At 39.9% G+C, this 17,031-nt stretch overlaps 1 protein-coding gene across 3 annotated transcripts; it reads right to left on the reverse strand.

Moving 5' to 3' along the window:
- Window positions 1-1,592: 1,592 nt before the first annotated feature.
- LOC123504829 (60S ribosomal protein L27-like) lies at window positions 1,593-16,776 on the reverse strand. Of its 3 annotated transcripts, XM_045255682.1 has the most exons (5): window positions 13,741-13,989; window positions 12,003-12,121; window positions 6,752-6,971; window positions 3,971-4,116; window positions 1,593-1,658 (listed from the first exon to the last, which is right to left on the reverse strand). In XM_045255682.1, exons 1-5 carry the CDS (start codon window positions 13,972-13,974, stop codon window positions 1,610-1,612), a joined length of 768 nt encoding a protein of 255 aa, XP_045111617.1. In that variant the 5' UTR covers window positions 13,975-13,989; the 3' UTR covers window positions 1,593-1,609. The 3 variants fall into 3 exon arrangements, with proteins under 3 accessions (XP_045111617.1, XP_045111619.1, XP_045111618.1); XM_045255684.1 differs by lacking the exons at window positions 12,003-12,121; window positions 13,741-13,989 and adding an exon at window positions 16,718-16,776; XM_045255683.1 differs by lacking the exon at window positions 12,003-12,121 and having other exon boundaries at window positions 13,741-13,808.
- Window positions 16,777-17,031: the final 255 nt, after the last annotated feature.

A 17,031-nucleotide genomic window follows, 5' to 3' on the forward strand; every position in this document is an offset into this window, starting at 1 on the left:
CTGGGAAATTACCTGCAGGACAGAAGCCTCAAGGTGGTTGTCAACGGGCAAACATCTGAGTCCCTGCCTGTGGAGGCATCAGTGCCACAGGGTTCAATTCTTGGCCCACTCCTGTGGAATATCTACGTGGATGATCTTCTCCAGCTACTGCCAGGAGTCAAGGCCTATGCTGATGACTGCACCCTCTCCTATACCTATCCACGCCAGGACAGTGGGCGGGCTGCTGAGGCCATCAATCAGCAGCTACGAGTGATAGAGGAGTGGGGTGCTCGCTGGCAAGTGACATTCGCGCCGGAGAAGACACAGGCAATGGTTGTCTCTCGGTCCCCAGCCGCCATGGCAGCAATGGCAGGAAAGTTGTCTTTGGCGTGCTGCTCTCCACTCCAAGATGACGTCAAGATACTTGGAGTGGAGGTGGATCGAGGGCTGAGGTTTGACAGCCATGTCAAATCCATTGCCAAGAAAGCCTCTCACAGGATCTCCGCTCTCAGAAGGATCGCCAGTTTCCTCGACAGGAAGGGGAGACTGCTGCTGTACAAGGCACAGGTGCGGCCCCACCTTGAGTACGCAGCTCTCTCCTGGATGTCCTGTGCCGCCACACACAGAAGGAGACTGGACAGCATCCAACGCCGCGCCATACGGCTAGTAGATGCTGCAATACCACCTCACCCAGAGCCTGAGCGTCCCTTGATTCACTGGAACACCGCAGAGATGTGGCGGCAATCGTAGTGTTCCATAAGGCACAGGTGCAAAGAGTGCCACATCTGGCAGGGCTGCGTCATCCTCTGAGAGTCACCGCACGGAGCACGAGAACGGTGCTCAATGGTGGTGACGCCGTAGAGGTGCCGCGATCCCACGGGTGTCAGCATCAACGCACCTTCGCAGGACGCGTCTCCAGGATGTGGAACTTGTTCACGGCCGCGGTGCCTCACGTCCAGGAGATGAACACACACAGTGTCAAACTGATGGCACATAAGTGGAGACAGACACTGCCAACTCCTCTGACACTCTTTGTGACGTGACACTCAGTGTAGTGCAGTGCGTGAATAGTGCTAGTGAAGTGAAAAGAACAGTGCTCCATTTACATGCTGACCATCTTGTATATTTTCTATTTTTAAGTCTTGTAAATATTGTAGAGAAATAGATTGTAGTACCCTTAGAATAGGTAGCACACGACAGTGCACCTTTGGGTACATGTTCTTCTGTATAAATTATGTTTAAATAAAAAAAAAAAAAAGAGAGAGAGAGAGAGAGAGAGAGAGAGAGAGAGAGAGAGACACATGAGCTCAGTGACCCAGCTAGCTCTGGTTTTGACTCTCTACCGAATTTTAAATTATTTTTTCAGGTTGCAAAATGCACTTATGCATATGGACAAAGCCAAAGGGACTCCCACTGTAAGTTATGAAAGTGTGATCAACAAAGTAGATAGCTCAATTTCAAAGAATGAAGAATGATTTTATTATTCTTGAACCACACCCCTAAAATAATTTCCGAACTTCAGCACTATCTCTCCAATATGAGTGAAACTAATACAACACATTTCTAATCCAAGTAAACTAATCAATATTGCTGGAAAGCATTAAAAAACAAAATACTAATCCATGTTTATTTAGAAGCGAAGCTTTTGGAAAAGCCACCTGTTCTTGCCAGACTTGTACCTGAAAAATAAATACAAATGTTATCATCTTTATCTAAAATAGTTGATTATATTATATTAATCCAACTAAAATGTATGCAACTTCTACACATGTGAGATGAGCCTGGTTTAGATGACTAATATTTCATTGCAACAGAACTCTACAAGCTGACCATGTGATTTGTTCACTACTGTTCCCCAATTCTTAGAGCACAGAACATTTTTCATGTTCTCACTTGCACATAGATGAATAACATTTTAATTTCCTTGGCATCTGGCAATGAACACAAATACTGCCTTTAGTGTGTTAAAATTTACCAGTAATGACAATCTGCCTTTAGTGTGTTAAAATTGACCAGTAATGACAATCGTTGAAACCAAAAATGGTAAGCATCCACTTTGAGATAAGCTATGATTTAGCAATAACCCTTCCACAAGTGGTATTTAGGAGCAAGCAATGAGAGCCAAAGTTCATTATTTGTCTACACAGCCTTTTACCAGCATTACTATTTTAGTCATATACTTTGCTAAACCACTATATTGGTAAAAAAAAAATACAGGTACTCCCACCAGTATGTATGTAATAAACAATTTTTACAATCTTTAAATCTTTACTACCTACTTTTGCTTTAATATCATCAGGAGGCACACACACTCATTAATCCATAGGCAAGTATAAGTGCACTTGTTTAGATCGAAACATGTTTATAGTATATATCTGTTCTCAACCTTTTTCTCGTTAAGAATCAGTTACATCTACCCGGACCACCAGTAATCTGACTTAAAACAGAATGTTAATTTAGTGACTGACAATAACTTGATACACAATGGTACTGTAAAAGGAAATTATTAGATCAGCCCTCTAAGTAACACTGGAAATCTTAAGAATCCTAGGTTGAGAACCCCTTGTCTAGTATATATCGTTTAAAAAAAAATTTCTTTGAATCCTTATGACAGATTCAATCACATCCTTGAATCCATTTTAAATCTATTACATGCTTGAATCTGTTATAGTCGTGGTGTGACACTTCCTACAGCCCAGTGCACCACACAGTAGTTCCTCTGGCAGGTGTTCACCCACTACCATTCCCTCAATCAAACACATCCTAGGTTACCTGCTGAATCATCAGCATACTAGTGGTATGGCCAGGTATGAGGAAGGAGATTAAAATGGTGCATACCTGTTTTCTGTCAGTCTGCCAAGGTTTATCTCCACACTCAAGACACCATGCTGCAGGCCATACCTACCACCCCATGGCCACAACTATATTCTCACCTGTACTGACTAAACCATCTCCTGGGTGCTGCCATTCCCATTCTAGTCAGCACTGCAGTGTATGGCTACCCACTTTATATGGCTACCCACTTTATCTTGGGATGAGTGGTGAACTATAGGGCACCAGTCACCATAATCACTAACTAACCAGGGCATGCCTGGAGGTGAGCTTGTTGCCTTCCTTGGCACAAGGTGCCTGTGTACCACTGTCTAACACCCACAAGACATCGCATGGTGCAACACTTACACCAGCACCCCAAGGAAGCTATGCAAGCAGTCCCACCCCATCAAGTGAGTAGAAGCACTAACCTACGCTACTCATCATCCTGTTCCTCCTGCAAGCCACAAAGGAGGAGCATATCCATGACACCAGCAAAGTTGGTCTATAGAGAAGGCTTGCCAGTTCATTGCATAGATTTTTGGAACACTCATTCTTTGTATTTATTCTTAAACTTATCTAAACAATTTTTCCCTCTGATTACATTTCCAGGATCCCAACCCAATCGTATAATAGGGAGTACCTGTACACGTCTCATGAAATATTTCAACTATATATAACTCCATAACTTTGGAAAATCATAATTGAATAACCCAAAACTTTGCAACACATTAGTGGTAAATTGTTTAATACCAATGGTCTCTTGCCTAAAAAGGATTATTAATTAATAAATTAAGAAAGCTATGCTAACTGTTTTGATGAACCAAGCATAAAAAACAAAAAGATGCTTCTGAAAATATACTTGTCTAATAAAGAAAAATGTTTTGTCTGAACACAGCCAGTGGATTCAACTTGATTAATTTTGTATGATTATGATGGATATAAAGTAAAAGCTGCTAGTGAATGGGAAGACAAAGAATATATGAGGTCAAAGAAAGAACAAAATGAGATCAGAAATGTAGGAAGGGATAAAAGTGACAAAAGAAGTTATGTAGGGAGGGACCATTGAATTCAAATTATGACCTCAATGTCATAGCCATTGCATTGGGAAAGTTGGCAACTCCTTACTATAAAAGTTCATCAATGAGGGAAACGACAAAAAAAAAAAAGTTCTACACACCTTTCTTCTAGTTTGGCTTTGACCATCCTGCGTGCCTTCTTTCTGCGGGCAGGATCCTTCAAGATTTCCTTGTTGATCTCTACTTTGTCAAAGACAATGTCTGTTGCAGTGTAACGGGTGGGCATCACATGCTTCAAATTCACGATCTGTTAAACAAAAGCAACTTCACTAACATGAAAAACTAACTCAATGGCTTAGAGACAGGGTAGGTTCACAAACTGACACTACATTCACAACTCAATACTACTTACTAAAAGGCAGGATCTTCAATTCAATGAAACATCAATTAAATTATGAAAGACAGGAATAAATATTGCATTGTACTTTGATCTTAATTAAGCACACTATCCAATCTCGTAGCATAAAATGCCTGTACACAACATATGTTAGTTTAAAATTTGCCTAATAAATAACTGAAACCATTTGTTTCCTTTACACCACATTCCTCACACAACTGCTTAAGAGATGCACCGCATTTTTACTTTATGATCAACTTTTGTGGTACTGATAATTTAATTCTTTCCTCTCTTCTACTTTTCTTTTTCATGATTACAGAAAATTATGGTAATTCAAATATAACACAAAAAAGGAGCAAAAACCATGGAACAATTAGGTATGCATGTTGTTACACTGATGTAAATAAAATTATTACCTGTCAACTAGCAGTCAGTTCTCAAAACAGTGACTTGTTTAGTGTTGCTTGATCTTAATGCTACAGGCAATTAGGGATTACTCCTAACGAGACTTACAAATTGAGACGGATGCTCTAGACTGTTCGATGCCTTTGAACTCTGCTATAGTCTGACCATTTTATGAAGATCACTTAGGCGTTGGCTTTTTCGGGTATTTCCCGGCCTGCGGCGCTGTCCCACTTGTACCAATATGCACCTCAAGTCAGGTACTTAATACTTATTAACTGAATGGTGTTGTAGTACATATACATTGTGATGCTCTAAAAAGGCAAGTTAGAGGAATTCGTGTTTACTTTTAAATATATTTTGCATTGTTTTTGCAAATACTTGACAACGTTTCTTCCGAGCGTTGTCACATCCCTCTGGGTGACCGAGTGAGGTCACAGGTTAAAGTGACCATGTTAATCCATGTTTACAGTAAATCAGATGAGGTGAAACGTAGCAGAGAGAGAGAGAGAGAGAGAGAGAGAGAGAGAGAGAGAGAGAGAGAGAGAGAGAGAGAGAGAGAGAGAGAGAGAGAGAGAGAGAGAGAGATATGGTATGTGGGAAGCAAGGTTCTCATTGACACATAGGCTCTAATCCCTTAATTTGCCCAGCACAAGGTTTGGCAGCGCTGCAGGCCAGGAAATCCCTGAAAAAAGCCAATGCCTAAAGGTGCGTCCACACGATTGAACAATGTTCGATGGACAAAATCGTTATCATATCACAGGAGAAGCAGGATGACATCATAAGCGGTAAAACGATGGAAGTGGATCTGGCAACAAGCAGTGGTACCAGATGAGGTTGTTTACCACCGTTTCAACTTTGCTTACAGGGCAAAGACCTGTGGACAATGTTCGAAGGTGATGTCCGTTGGTAACTCAGGCATTTAAGTCAGTGTGTGGCCTTGGACGACTGGTGCAGTACATCACTACCATGGTACACAAGAAAAAAAACAAGGCCAAAAAAATTGCACTATGCAACATGAGCCTTTCCGCTTTCCATTTTCCACTGGTAATTAATTGGTAACAATTTTGTCCGTCGAACATTGTTCGATCATGTGGACGCACCTTAAGTGATCTTCATAAAATGGTCAGACTATAAAGAGAGGTCTGTAGTACCAAAACATGATGAGTGTAGTGGAACCATACTAACCCAAACTTTGGCCAATGGCTGCATGTCCTGCATTACTGTCACATTTACACTCAACACACACATGGTGATCTTTCTCTCTTGCTCATAATTTATTCAAAATTATAATATTTTGTATATGACTACATAGCTTATTAAATGTTTTTTATTTGAAAATGGAACAACACTGTACAACTACTACATTTAGGAATACATATAGGTAGTGGGGCACTGCCACCCTAGCAGTGTCTGACATATGAATCCCTGCTGGCCATGGTCAGATCAGGTCACTCTGGAGTTGGTGGCAAAATGTGTAGAGAGGTACAGCCAACACCTAAAGTATCAAGTTAGGCTGGTTCCACTATAACTTGGCTGTACCTCTTCACACACTGTGACACCTGAATCTAGGAGTGATGATCATGGCCAGCAAGGTTTGGGTTTGGCCTGGGGGATTCACATATAAAGAACACAGTGACAGCAGTGCCACATAGCATACGCATGTTGCCAAGTGCATCGGAAGATATACAGCGTTACTGTTCCAGCAAATTGAAAACCATTAAAAAACATGCTGTCATATACATAACAAATAATTTTGTAATATTCAAGGCACTAGATGACAATATGAGCAAAAGGATTAATATTTACATGCTTGTCAACTGTAAACATGATACCAATGCAGGAGAGGAACAGCCAGCACTCTGAGCACCAAGTTAGCCTGCTTTCTGGTTACTATAGAATAAACTGGTATAATTCTCACTAATATTGGCAAGCTAGTGGTCCTTTGTCATTTTGTAACCAGTGAAACAGTGGTAGCACATACCAAAAGTAACTCAAAACAAAATGGATTGGTGTTTAGGGATGGATTAATCTTTCACGTTGACTTCTATATGGAAAATAGCTTCAGTTTCCAATATTTATGATTTCAAACAGCAATCATGAAAGAATTAAGTTCAAGAATCAAGGTTCCACTGTACCTTACCCTGACAAATGGCTTGATCTTGGAGCGGCGTGCAATCTTCTTCTTGCTCATGCTCTTGGTCACCTTGCGAGGGTAGCGTTCAATGCCAGCCACCAGGCCATGTTCATAGGGGCGGTCCTGTGTACCCTCATCATTACTCTTGATGACAATGGCTTTCTTGCCAGCCTGCTTGCCAGTCAGTAGGATTACCACCCGGCCTGGTTTATAAACCTTCACCATGCTGCAATGATAAAATCTTGTTAGGGAGAGTTCAAAATGTTAAATGTACTACATGTCTTCTTCACTAAGAGTAATGAGACTACAAGTGTACTATTTAAAGACATCATAAATGCATCTCTACATTTCCTGAATTAAGCTGATGCAAAAAAACAGCTACTAGTGATTGGTAATCTTTAACTGTGTGTTACAGAGTACTAAGATAAGCTATTACTATATCACATCACTGCTAAGTGAATGAAAAAATCCTCCAAGGGATAATCCTAACCATAGAAACTTGGACAGTGAAGATTCAGTGAACCTCCTTGTGCAACATTAGGCAGAAGAAACCATCAGTTATAAGAAATATGGTCCAGATCTTACCAAGCATTACCAGTGAAGTGAAGTGAGGTAAGATTATGAATGTTGGATATGAGTGTGCATCCAACTCAGCCTATTTTGCAATACCAATTTACATCAACAACTCCTCCTACAGTGTACTTTTAGCAAGTTTAATGCATATATAAAAACTCTTGCATTGAGCTTGTTTCCTGGACTCCTGAGATTCCCTGCAACTCCCTTGGATGAAATACATGACATGTTGAAGCTGGATAAATTAGTGCAACTCCCATTGACAATCACACACCCAGTCTACAGCTCCTACAGCTAGTAATGAGGATATCAAATGTAAAGAAGTATCATCTGAGATATAACACCATAAGCTAGTAGACAACACGGGCTATCAATAAATGACAATAAGAAAAAAAAGCAATTAGCAAAAAAATTAATACTTTCAATCATTCATACCTTTCTCTGGCAAACTCTGGAATTCCCTATTTCCTTATGTATTTCAAAATTCCTACGACTTGACTTTAAGATGACACAGACATTTGTTTACAACCAAGTGCATGGACATTTGACTATCAGTATTTTTTCAAGTATTAAATCAAACTTTTGTGTTCGAGTACTTAGACGTTCAAGTATTGAGTCTCCACTGTATATTGCTGGAGGACTGCTGGCTAGTTTTAGATGCAGAACATAACTCCATGAAGACCTAGCTAACAATACTAATAAAGACCACTGCCCAGGAATTGTTCAGGCAAATGTTTGAAGGACTGGAGAGATTAAACAGCCACAACTATTTCAGGTGGAGAATTCCAGGTGCTAAAGACAAATAATAAGAAACGACTTCGAACATCAGTGGAGTGATGAGGCACTAAGATCTTCAAACTGTGGCCCCTTGTTCTATTCAAAGTAGCTCTAGAAAATAGACCATTTAGTTGAGGACTCAAACCACTCCGAATCTTCCGCTCTTGAAACAAATCAGCTCTCAGCAATCTACTCTTAATAGAAAACAATTTCAGTCTAGATAATCTTTTAGAGTATGGTAGGTCACCAAAACCTTCAACCTCTTTAGTCCACCTCCTCTGAAGAGATTCCAACATGCGTACATCATCCAAGAAGCCAGTATTCCAAACAACACTACCAAAATCAATAATTGGCTGAACATGTGACAAAAACCTGACACATGAAAGGTGATCTGTATAAGGTGCCTCTAAGAATGTTGCTGGCAACACCATTAGCCTTGCAGTAGAATTCACAGATATGAAGGTGGAATTTCAATGAGGAGTCAACTAGAATGCAAGGAATGGGGTGACTTCCTAAGAGATAGGCATGGTGAGAAGCTGGAATGTGTCTTGAGAATTGTATACAAGCACATTTGTTGTTGGAAAAGGAAAGACCCCAAGACATATTTCTTTGGTATAGCAACAAGACATCATTTTGTAAAGATATAATAGCATCACAAGCATTTGATTTCTTTGATGGAATGGCAAGATACAGTTTGAGATCATCAGCAAACAAAATTTATTTGCAATGAAGATCATGGTTAATATAGATCAGAAACAATAGGGGACCAAGGACTGAGCCCTGGCAAACACCATTAGGAACATCAGATACATGACTAGAGTGATGAACAACAACTTTCATTTTCCAACTATAGTAGTACCATCCTAAATTAAAGGTCAGGGTGGGATCAGGTACTAGGCCACACCTTTGTACAGTGTTGCCATGTTTCCCAAACCCGCGATGAGTAACGTTTGTGATATATGTAAGAATCATCACAAACAAGGTAAATTCATACTATTGAAAGTCTTATATACACAATATAATACATCAAAGCAAAACAAATTTATTAACCATAAGGTATTCACATGAGGCTGAAGAAACGTGGCATAAATATTTTACAGTGTTGCTTTACGGGGATTGTCCGGTGGCCATGGTACCAAAATATTGAAAATCCCCAAAACACCACCAGAGCATCCCCGAACACATGGCAACATAGTGATGGAGTATTTTGGGGAAATACGCAAAAATACGTAGGGTATTTAAATTTTAATGGGCCCCTGCCATACCCCCGCAGCCCAGGGCTGTACCATAAATTATGATGATAAGCCCGGGAAAAGTCATGAAAAGTGGTTTCTTTGGTAAGGAAAGGCGGGCGCTGGCAACTCAGTACTATGGTGTACATACAGAGGAACACACCCTCTCGGCCTCTCCCCTTCCATCTCAGTGTCCATGCGACTGCGATGGGTGGGGAGGATGTATTGAGTACCTCGCCCAGTTTCACGCCTTGCAAGCCACAATCCAGCCTATTTTACCTGCTTTTTTTGCCTTACAATGTGTAAACAAACGGTGCAAGGGGAAATTACAAGTTGTGCCGCACGACCATGCATGGATGGGAGACATCCTCGCCTGGGAGACATCCTCGCCTTCGAGTGACTAATACCTACTGTCATTGTAGGGGGGGCCAGGTGCCATATGAGTTTTACAGAATATTCTAAACATGCCTAAAAAACCATATGATGTACATGGTGGTGTATGAACATGAAATATCCAACCCAAATAAATGTACAGGGTCAAAAAGGATGAAAATGACATCTCTGGAGTTTTTTTTGCCTTTTTCTCAATTTTCACTTCTTTATCATTCAAATCGTATCTTCTCCCACATTTCTCAATGGATTTTCAATTTTGAGGTACCAATTTGAAACTCAATGAAGCTGCTACATTTCCATCTCAGAATTAGGAAAAATTTATTTTGTGCCGCAATGTAATTTTATAAAAAAAATAAATAATAAAAATAAAATAAATAAATAAATAAAAAAAATAAAATAAAAAAATTTTAAAAATAAAATTCATAATGGCCATCAAAATAAAAAAAAATTAAATTCTGAGACGGAGAGTTTTGTTATAACCACATACTTCGTAATATCTGTACTAGTAAAACTGAAATCTACCCTCTGGTGACAAAGTTTATAGGGAAAATGTTCTTTACAAAATTATTTTTTTTCATTCAGTTATTTATGGTTCGATTCGCTTGTTACTACTAAAGTAACATCGTGTAATAGTCATCAGTGAAAAAAAATTAACCATGTACCTCTTTATTTTTTATTTTTTGAAAACCCAACTGGACGGTCCCCTTACAATCTTCCTGTACTTTATCAATTCACTAGGGTTGTAAGGTGAATAGACACTGTAACATCTATGCTTATATAAGATAACCTTATAGAATGAAAGTAGGAAATACATTGGTTTCTTAGTAAATATAAATGTGTTAAAACTTCTCCCGAGCGGCAACACTCACGGTGACTGAATGAGACCTGTGTCACGGGTCACACCCTCCATGGAGGAGAGAAGTGATGCCGGGTGAGGGTAACTCACGTCTCACTGTTCGACTGCACACAGTCCAACACACACACACACAATGGCAGCCCAGCCAACTCATTCAGCTCACCAGCAAAGTCAAGCTAAAGAACTGGCCTTCCACGTATCACAATATTTTCTGAAGGAGAAGCAGTATGGCAGAAACTTCGATCATGCTTCTATGGCAATTTATCGAACATTTGCAGCCACAAAACTCAGCTAAAACTCAGCTAAAGCACGATTGAAGAAATACGCAGAGACGCAAGACACAATGAAGAAAATAATTCTCCAAGGTTTATGTCTCCTACGAGGAAGCATGCAGCACCTACAGCAGAATTCTTCGATAACTTCAATGAAGGTGTGCTACGCAGAACTGTATTGAGCTTTTATGAGAGAAAGGAGATTACCACACTTCAAAAAAATCATGAAGAAATGAAAAATAAGCTTGCATACCCTGGTGGCCGTGAAACTTTCAGAAAAGTTCTCATGAAAATTGGATTTCATTTTGCATCAGTTGATGGGCGAAGATTTTTGGAGCGCGACGACGTACTCTCTGCCAGATGCATCTTTTTAAAATAGGTGCAGACATTTATACATTTTGACAGGACCATCGTCTATTTGAACGAAAAATGGATTAATCAGAATCACACTGTTTCCAAGTGCTGGACAGACACCACCTCAGAGAAGGCTGTGGGAGTGCGGGTACCGTCAGGAAAAGGTGGCTGCTGGATTATTCTACATGCCAGAACCAGAAATGGATTTGTTCCTGAAGCTTCCCTGGTCTTCAAAGCAAGAAATGTGGGAGACTACCATGATCAGATGAATGCTGAGACCTTTGAGAAGTGGTTTCAGACACAGCTGCTCCCAAACATTCCTACATCTGCTATTACTGTAATGGATAATGCATCCCATCACTCGAGGAAAATAAATAAACCACCAACAAGTAATAGCAATAAAGCAATAATAGAGAATGGCTGTAGAAGACGGGGATTACAGTTCCAGAGAGCCTCCAGAGAGTACAACTCAAGGAACTTGTCGCTCGTCACATCAATGCTGCAGATACAAATTACGTCTATGACAAGATGGCCTCAGAGTACGGCCATAGGGTTGTACGTCTGCCCCCCATACCACTGCCAGTACAACCCAATTGAGCTGATATGGGCTCAGCTTAAAGATTATGTTGCAAAAAGAAATACATTTAAGATTGTGCCAGTACAACCCAATTGAGCTGATATGGGCTCAGCATAAAGATTATGTTGCAAAAAGAAATACATTTAAGATTGCAGACTTGAAACCTCTCATTCAGGAAAAAATAGAGAAAATTACACCAGAGAACTGGAAAAATGCTGTGCACCATGCAGAAAACCTCCAGCAGGCTGATGCACAAAGAGATGTGGCAGTGGACAATTTCATAGACTTCTTCATTATCACTATGTCATCTTCTAATGAAGATTCATCATAATCTCTTGCATGCTGTAAGAGAAGAGGATTTAGGCCTATCAGGGAAACCTCTTAAAAAAACGCACTGAGACTTTTACCCCATTGGTGTGGAAATAAAGTCTAAATTTTAATATTGGCACAATATAACGTAAAAAGTAACATCCAGAGAGAGAGAGAGAGAGAGAGAGAGAGAGAGAGAGAGAGAGAGAGAGAGAGAGAGAGAGAGAGAGAGAGAGGAGGGAGGCAGTGAGAGGCAAATGGGGAGGAGGAAAAAGAGGAGGAGTTGGAGGAGACATAGCAACTTCTGGCAACACTGTAAACAGGTGCAGTCAGGTATCTGACCCCACCATGACCTTTTAATTTAGGATGGTACTACTATAGTAAGAAAATCACAGCAAAGGATTTGATATCAATTTGAAATAATTTTGATAAGATATGGAGGTTTACAACATCCAAGGCCTTACTGTAATCAAAGAGGAGAACATTCACATCTGAGCCTTGGTCAAAATGATAACAAACAATCATAGGTAAAAAGTTGATCGGAAACAGAAAATCAAGAACGAAAAACCAAATTAAGATACAGAGACCAAGTTATTACTATCTAGGTAACCATAAAGTGACCAAGTTATTACTATCTAGGTAACCATAAAGTGACCAAGTTATTACTATCTAGGTAACCATAAAGTGACCAAGTTATTACTATCTAGGTAACCATAAAGTTGAGACGTAATAAGCTTTTCAAGTGTCTTTGAACAGACAAGAGGTTAGACTTATAGGCCTGTAGTTTCAAGGACTGAAGTGAGAACCCTCTTTAAAAAGAGGCATAACATTAGCAAATTTCCAGACAGAGGGAACCTTCATAGAAGAAATGCTTTTACAGAAGATGAGATACAAAGGATAGCATACAGCAGGGACACTTCCTGAATACAATACTGGGGAGCCATTAGGACAACAACTAGGAGACAATTTAATCTTATTTAAAGCCACCAAAACATCATTTACAGTGAATTCCATGAAAACAAAACGAGTCAACTATTTGATGGGGGTGAGGATCTGGCAGTGATCCTTGGACAAACACCAATGAGAAACACTGTAGCAAGCAATCAGCCATACTATTGCAGTCTTCTACCCAAGACCCATCAACCAGGAGAGAGTCAAAAGTAAGGGGATTGATCTTTTTCTTCTTTAAGTAACCGTGAATCCTCCAGGTATCATCAGAGGCAGCTAAGGAATGCTCATAATTAATAATTGCAAGGTTAACATTATTTTTATGCTGAATATTCAGATCCCTAAAAAGAAACCAGCTCCTCACAGTTAAAGGGGAATTTCCACTGTGTGAGCTTCTTAAAAGCTTATAGTTGTGCCAAGCTACTCCCCGTCTCCTCTGGAGGTGCTTTGATATAGATCTGGCCCAAGGTGGTCTTCTTGATCTATCAAAATCTGACTGGACTAGAACACAGTGAAGGCATATGACAGAATCTCGGTAAACTTTGCGTAACACTGCTCTACACTGACCACTAAATAAGGAATCTCAGTCAATACCAAATAATATTGCAACGGGGGAAAAAATTACAACAAAACCAGTCAAAATGATCAGGAGGGATAACAGAAGAGGAGGTAGATGAAAACATTAATGTAAAAAGAATACCTACATGGCCACAGCCTGGAGGTGGAGCAACGCTGTCAGGTCTAGATATACGATCATGCTCAGAAGTAAGAACCAAGTCTAGAATGTTTCCAGAAATAAGAAAAGTAGGCAATTTAATCCATTGGGTGAGGCCAAGGGAAACATACTGTTTGATGAATAAATGACTGATTAAAGAGCTACTAACTGGAACTGGACCAGACCAATTAATAGATGGTAAACTGTAGTCACCCATGAGCATTACGTTTTTACCAGAATAAAAGGAGGATAAATAAGATACTAGTTTAGCATTTTCTCAGTGGGAGTAACTGGGGCTCTATAAAACCAAATTTCTACTGAGAGTAGCTCAGATCTATGGAGAAGGGTAACTGGACCATTCGAGCAAATATAAAACTTTTTGAGTAGCGGGACATTCAAGCGAACGCTTTATCGAGCAGAGGACCATTCGACCATTTGAGTGAATACATTTTCGACCAATCGAGTGAATACCTTTTTTGAATGGACATTAACATGGTGCTTAGCGGAATACAGGCAGTCATTTCATAGCAACTAAGCAGAACGTCAACATGTCTCAGAGTTTTCCAGCCACTTCTACAGATAACCCCTGTACCTTTTGCAGCAAGGAAGTGCGGCCTAGGTAGCATGCTTTTAAGTGTGACTGATGTAGTAGATGGCAGCACAGACTGTGCAACACTGGCATCTCATTGTTAGAATATAGGAGGCTGACGAAACTTTCTGCTGTCTTTGAGTGGCGTTGCTGTCAGTGTTCTCAACAGTCAGTTTCTCCTGCCTCTCTGCTTGCAGGTTCTGGTTCCACCTGCTCATCACCCACGCTGTCTGCCATCCCATTGGCTGAGAGTACCAGATTTACTGAAAGCCAGTACAAAAATTCTCTCTAACCTGAAATTTATCATTATTATTTATTATTTTCTAAGCTTTTCTTTATGAGGAAATGTTACATAATGAAAAATAGCTGTTATGGTCGTTGCTTAGGTCATTCTTGACCTTGATGTTACAGGTGGACTGCTGTTGTCTAACGTCTTTTATATTCGGCAGAAACTGTCTTTCAATGTTGGTTCTGGTTCCACCTGCTCATCACCCACGGTGTCTGTCAACCCGTCAGCTGAGAGTACTCGACTTTCAGAATGGACTCATCAGCCCACTGTTGTATGTACCATGGAAACCGTTTCTGTAAGCCAGTACTGAAATTCTACTAATTCAACTTCTGTTTCATTTAGGGGATGCATACAAGAAAAACCATGAAACACTCCCTTGTTTTTCTATTTTTTACTATGAGTTTGTCAGTCGTTTTTATAATTCTTAATTTAATTCTTTGTTTGTCTTATTTATTCGAAACCAGAGTGAAGACTCCATGGAAGCCGATGATCCACTGCCAGTCCACAGAGATCCCCATCCAGTGGGAGACTCATAATTATGACAGTGTGTCATTTCAGGTTCCCGTTTCCTCCTCAGAATCAGCACTAGGACCTCGCCCTATGCCCTCTGTGGATGCTGGAGCCCAAGAACAGGTCAAATATATGATAGTGAATGGTGCCTCCAAGTTATCCAGGGCCCATAGAACTGTGTACAAGCAAGTTCAAGCAAAACTTGAAAAGCTGTGGCAACTGTACAGAATAAGAGAAATAACAACTGGCCATCTACTCCGGGCCTGCAGTAGGTTATATGCCGCTATAGATGCATAAATACGACAGGAATGTAATAAATATTACTTTGTCTTTAGTTTAAACGTCCTTAAAATTTAATAAGGCTTTTGTCATCTATTTTAATACTCTTAAATAAGCTTTTTAGTAATTCGCTCAAAAGAGGGTTCGCTCGAAAAAGCGTTCGCTCGAATGGTCATGTAACCTGGAGAAGGACTAAAATTTTGGCAAAGACAAGATTAGCCTTTAAGGGAACAACATCTGAAAGAATAACATTAAGATTAGGGCACAAAAATTTAGGTAGCTATTTCAGTAAATGAAGCCTGAACGTTGTTAGATGGAATACCACAAATGATGATGCTATCTCTCCTTTTGTCCCTCTCAAGTAATTCTCTGGTGTCTTCTCTCACCCACTCATGGAGCAAAGCAGGATCAACTGGCTGCTGAACTCCACAAGAAGGCCCCACACCCACACCACTGGCATCTATTTGGGACTTTAGGCTCAATCTCAATATTGAACTTTGCAACAGCACAGCTTAAGCCTTTAACGGTCTCAGAGTTGAGTGAATTCGTTGTTACCAGAACCACTACTCTTGCCTGCCTTACCTCACCGAAGACAGCAACTAGTACAAACACAAGTAATACCACTTAGAATAATACACAATATTTCCTAAGACTTTGTGAGGCAGGCCAGAGCACTACTGCGTGGCATGGGTCCATAAGTTCTGAATGTTGATGCATATTCACTCTATCTCACATGCAAGTAGAAACACCGTGAGGAGGCTAAAGGTCGGCCACCTATACCCCTCAAAGACCTTTAGCTGCGTAACACCTGGCCAGTGCACGGGGCGACAGACATTACCCACCCCAGGCCAATACCCCTTACAACACTGCACCACCAAGCAACGGCAGCGAGTCACCAACACAACCTAGGCACTGAAAATCAAGGCAAGGCACACCAAACAAAACACACGTCCACCACCAGCGAGTTTCTACAACTAACTCTCCTTCGATATAATGGCCGTGCATTGTAAGAAGCACTCTAACACTACTAGGGATCTGAATTAGGATGAAAATGGTCCTGGCCACGAAATAACACAATAAGCAGGAAAATATCCAATCCACATCACCCGAGTGGGTTTGTTTACATCAGCCACCATAACTTTCGTCCTCATTTTTCAGGATCTAAGGGACCAATATCATTAATAACCACAAGCCTACCTGAAAAAGCCACCACAATTAATAATAGGCCCTTTGAGAGACTATATACCAAAAGATGACGTAGATAACCCTGGCTGAATATGAGTTAGGGTGAACACTCACACTGCGGTATGGTGGGGAGCGGAAGGAAGGACTGAGTGGATGGTTCTTTTGTAGTATTGCTTTTATAAACTTCAATATTTGTAGACATTTTAACCTTAAAAATACTTATCTTAATTTTAATTATTATTTTACAAAAAAAAAAGGCTCATAAAAGCATTGGAGATTTGATGTCTATGCTGATATTATATATATATATATATATATATATATATATATATATATATATATATATATATATATATATATATATATATATATATATATATATATATATATATATATATATATATATATATATATATATATATATATAT

Source organism: Portunus trituberculatus, chromosome 17, assembly GCF_017591435.1.
Source record: "Portunus trituberculatus isolate SZX2019 chromosome 17, ASM1759143v1, whole genome shotgun sequence".
In the NCBI taxonomy this organism is placed as follows: domain Eukaryota; kingdom Metazoa; phylum Arthropoda; class Malacostraca; order Decapoda; family Portunidae; genus Portunus; species Portunus trituberculatus.

What these genes read in the sequence shown, in the direction of transcription:
- LOC123504829 (XM_045255682.1), bottom strand. Translation starts at nt 13,974, where the DNA reads ATGCTCATGGGTGACTACAGTTTACCATCTATTAATTGGTCTGGTCCA. An exon ending in CACCTCCAGGCTGTGGCCAT is followed by an intron (nt 12,122 to 13,740) that starts GTAGGTATTCTT and finishes CTTCTCTTACAG; the next exon opens with CATGCAAGAGATTATGATGA. An exon ending in AGATCAAGCCATTTGTCAGG is followed by an intron (nt 4,117 to 6,751) that starts GTAAGGTACAGT and finishes TTTGTTTAACAG; the next exon opens with ATCGTGAATTTGAAGCATGT.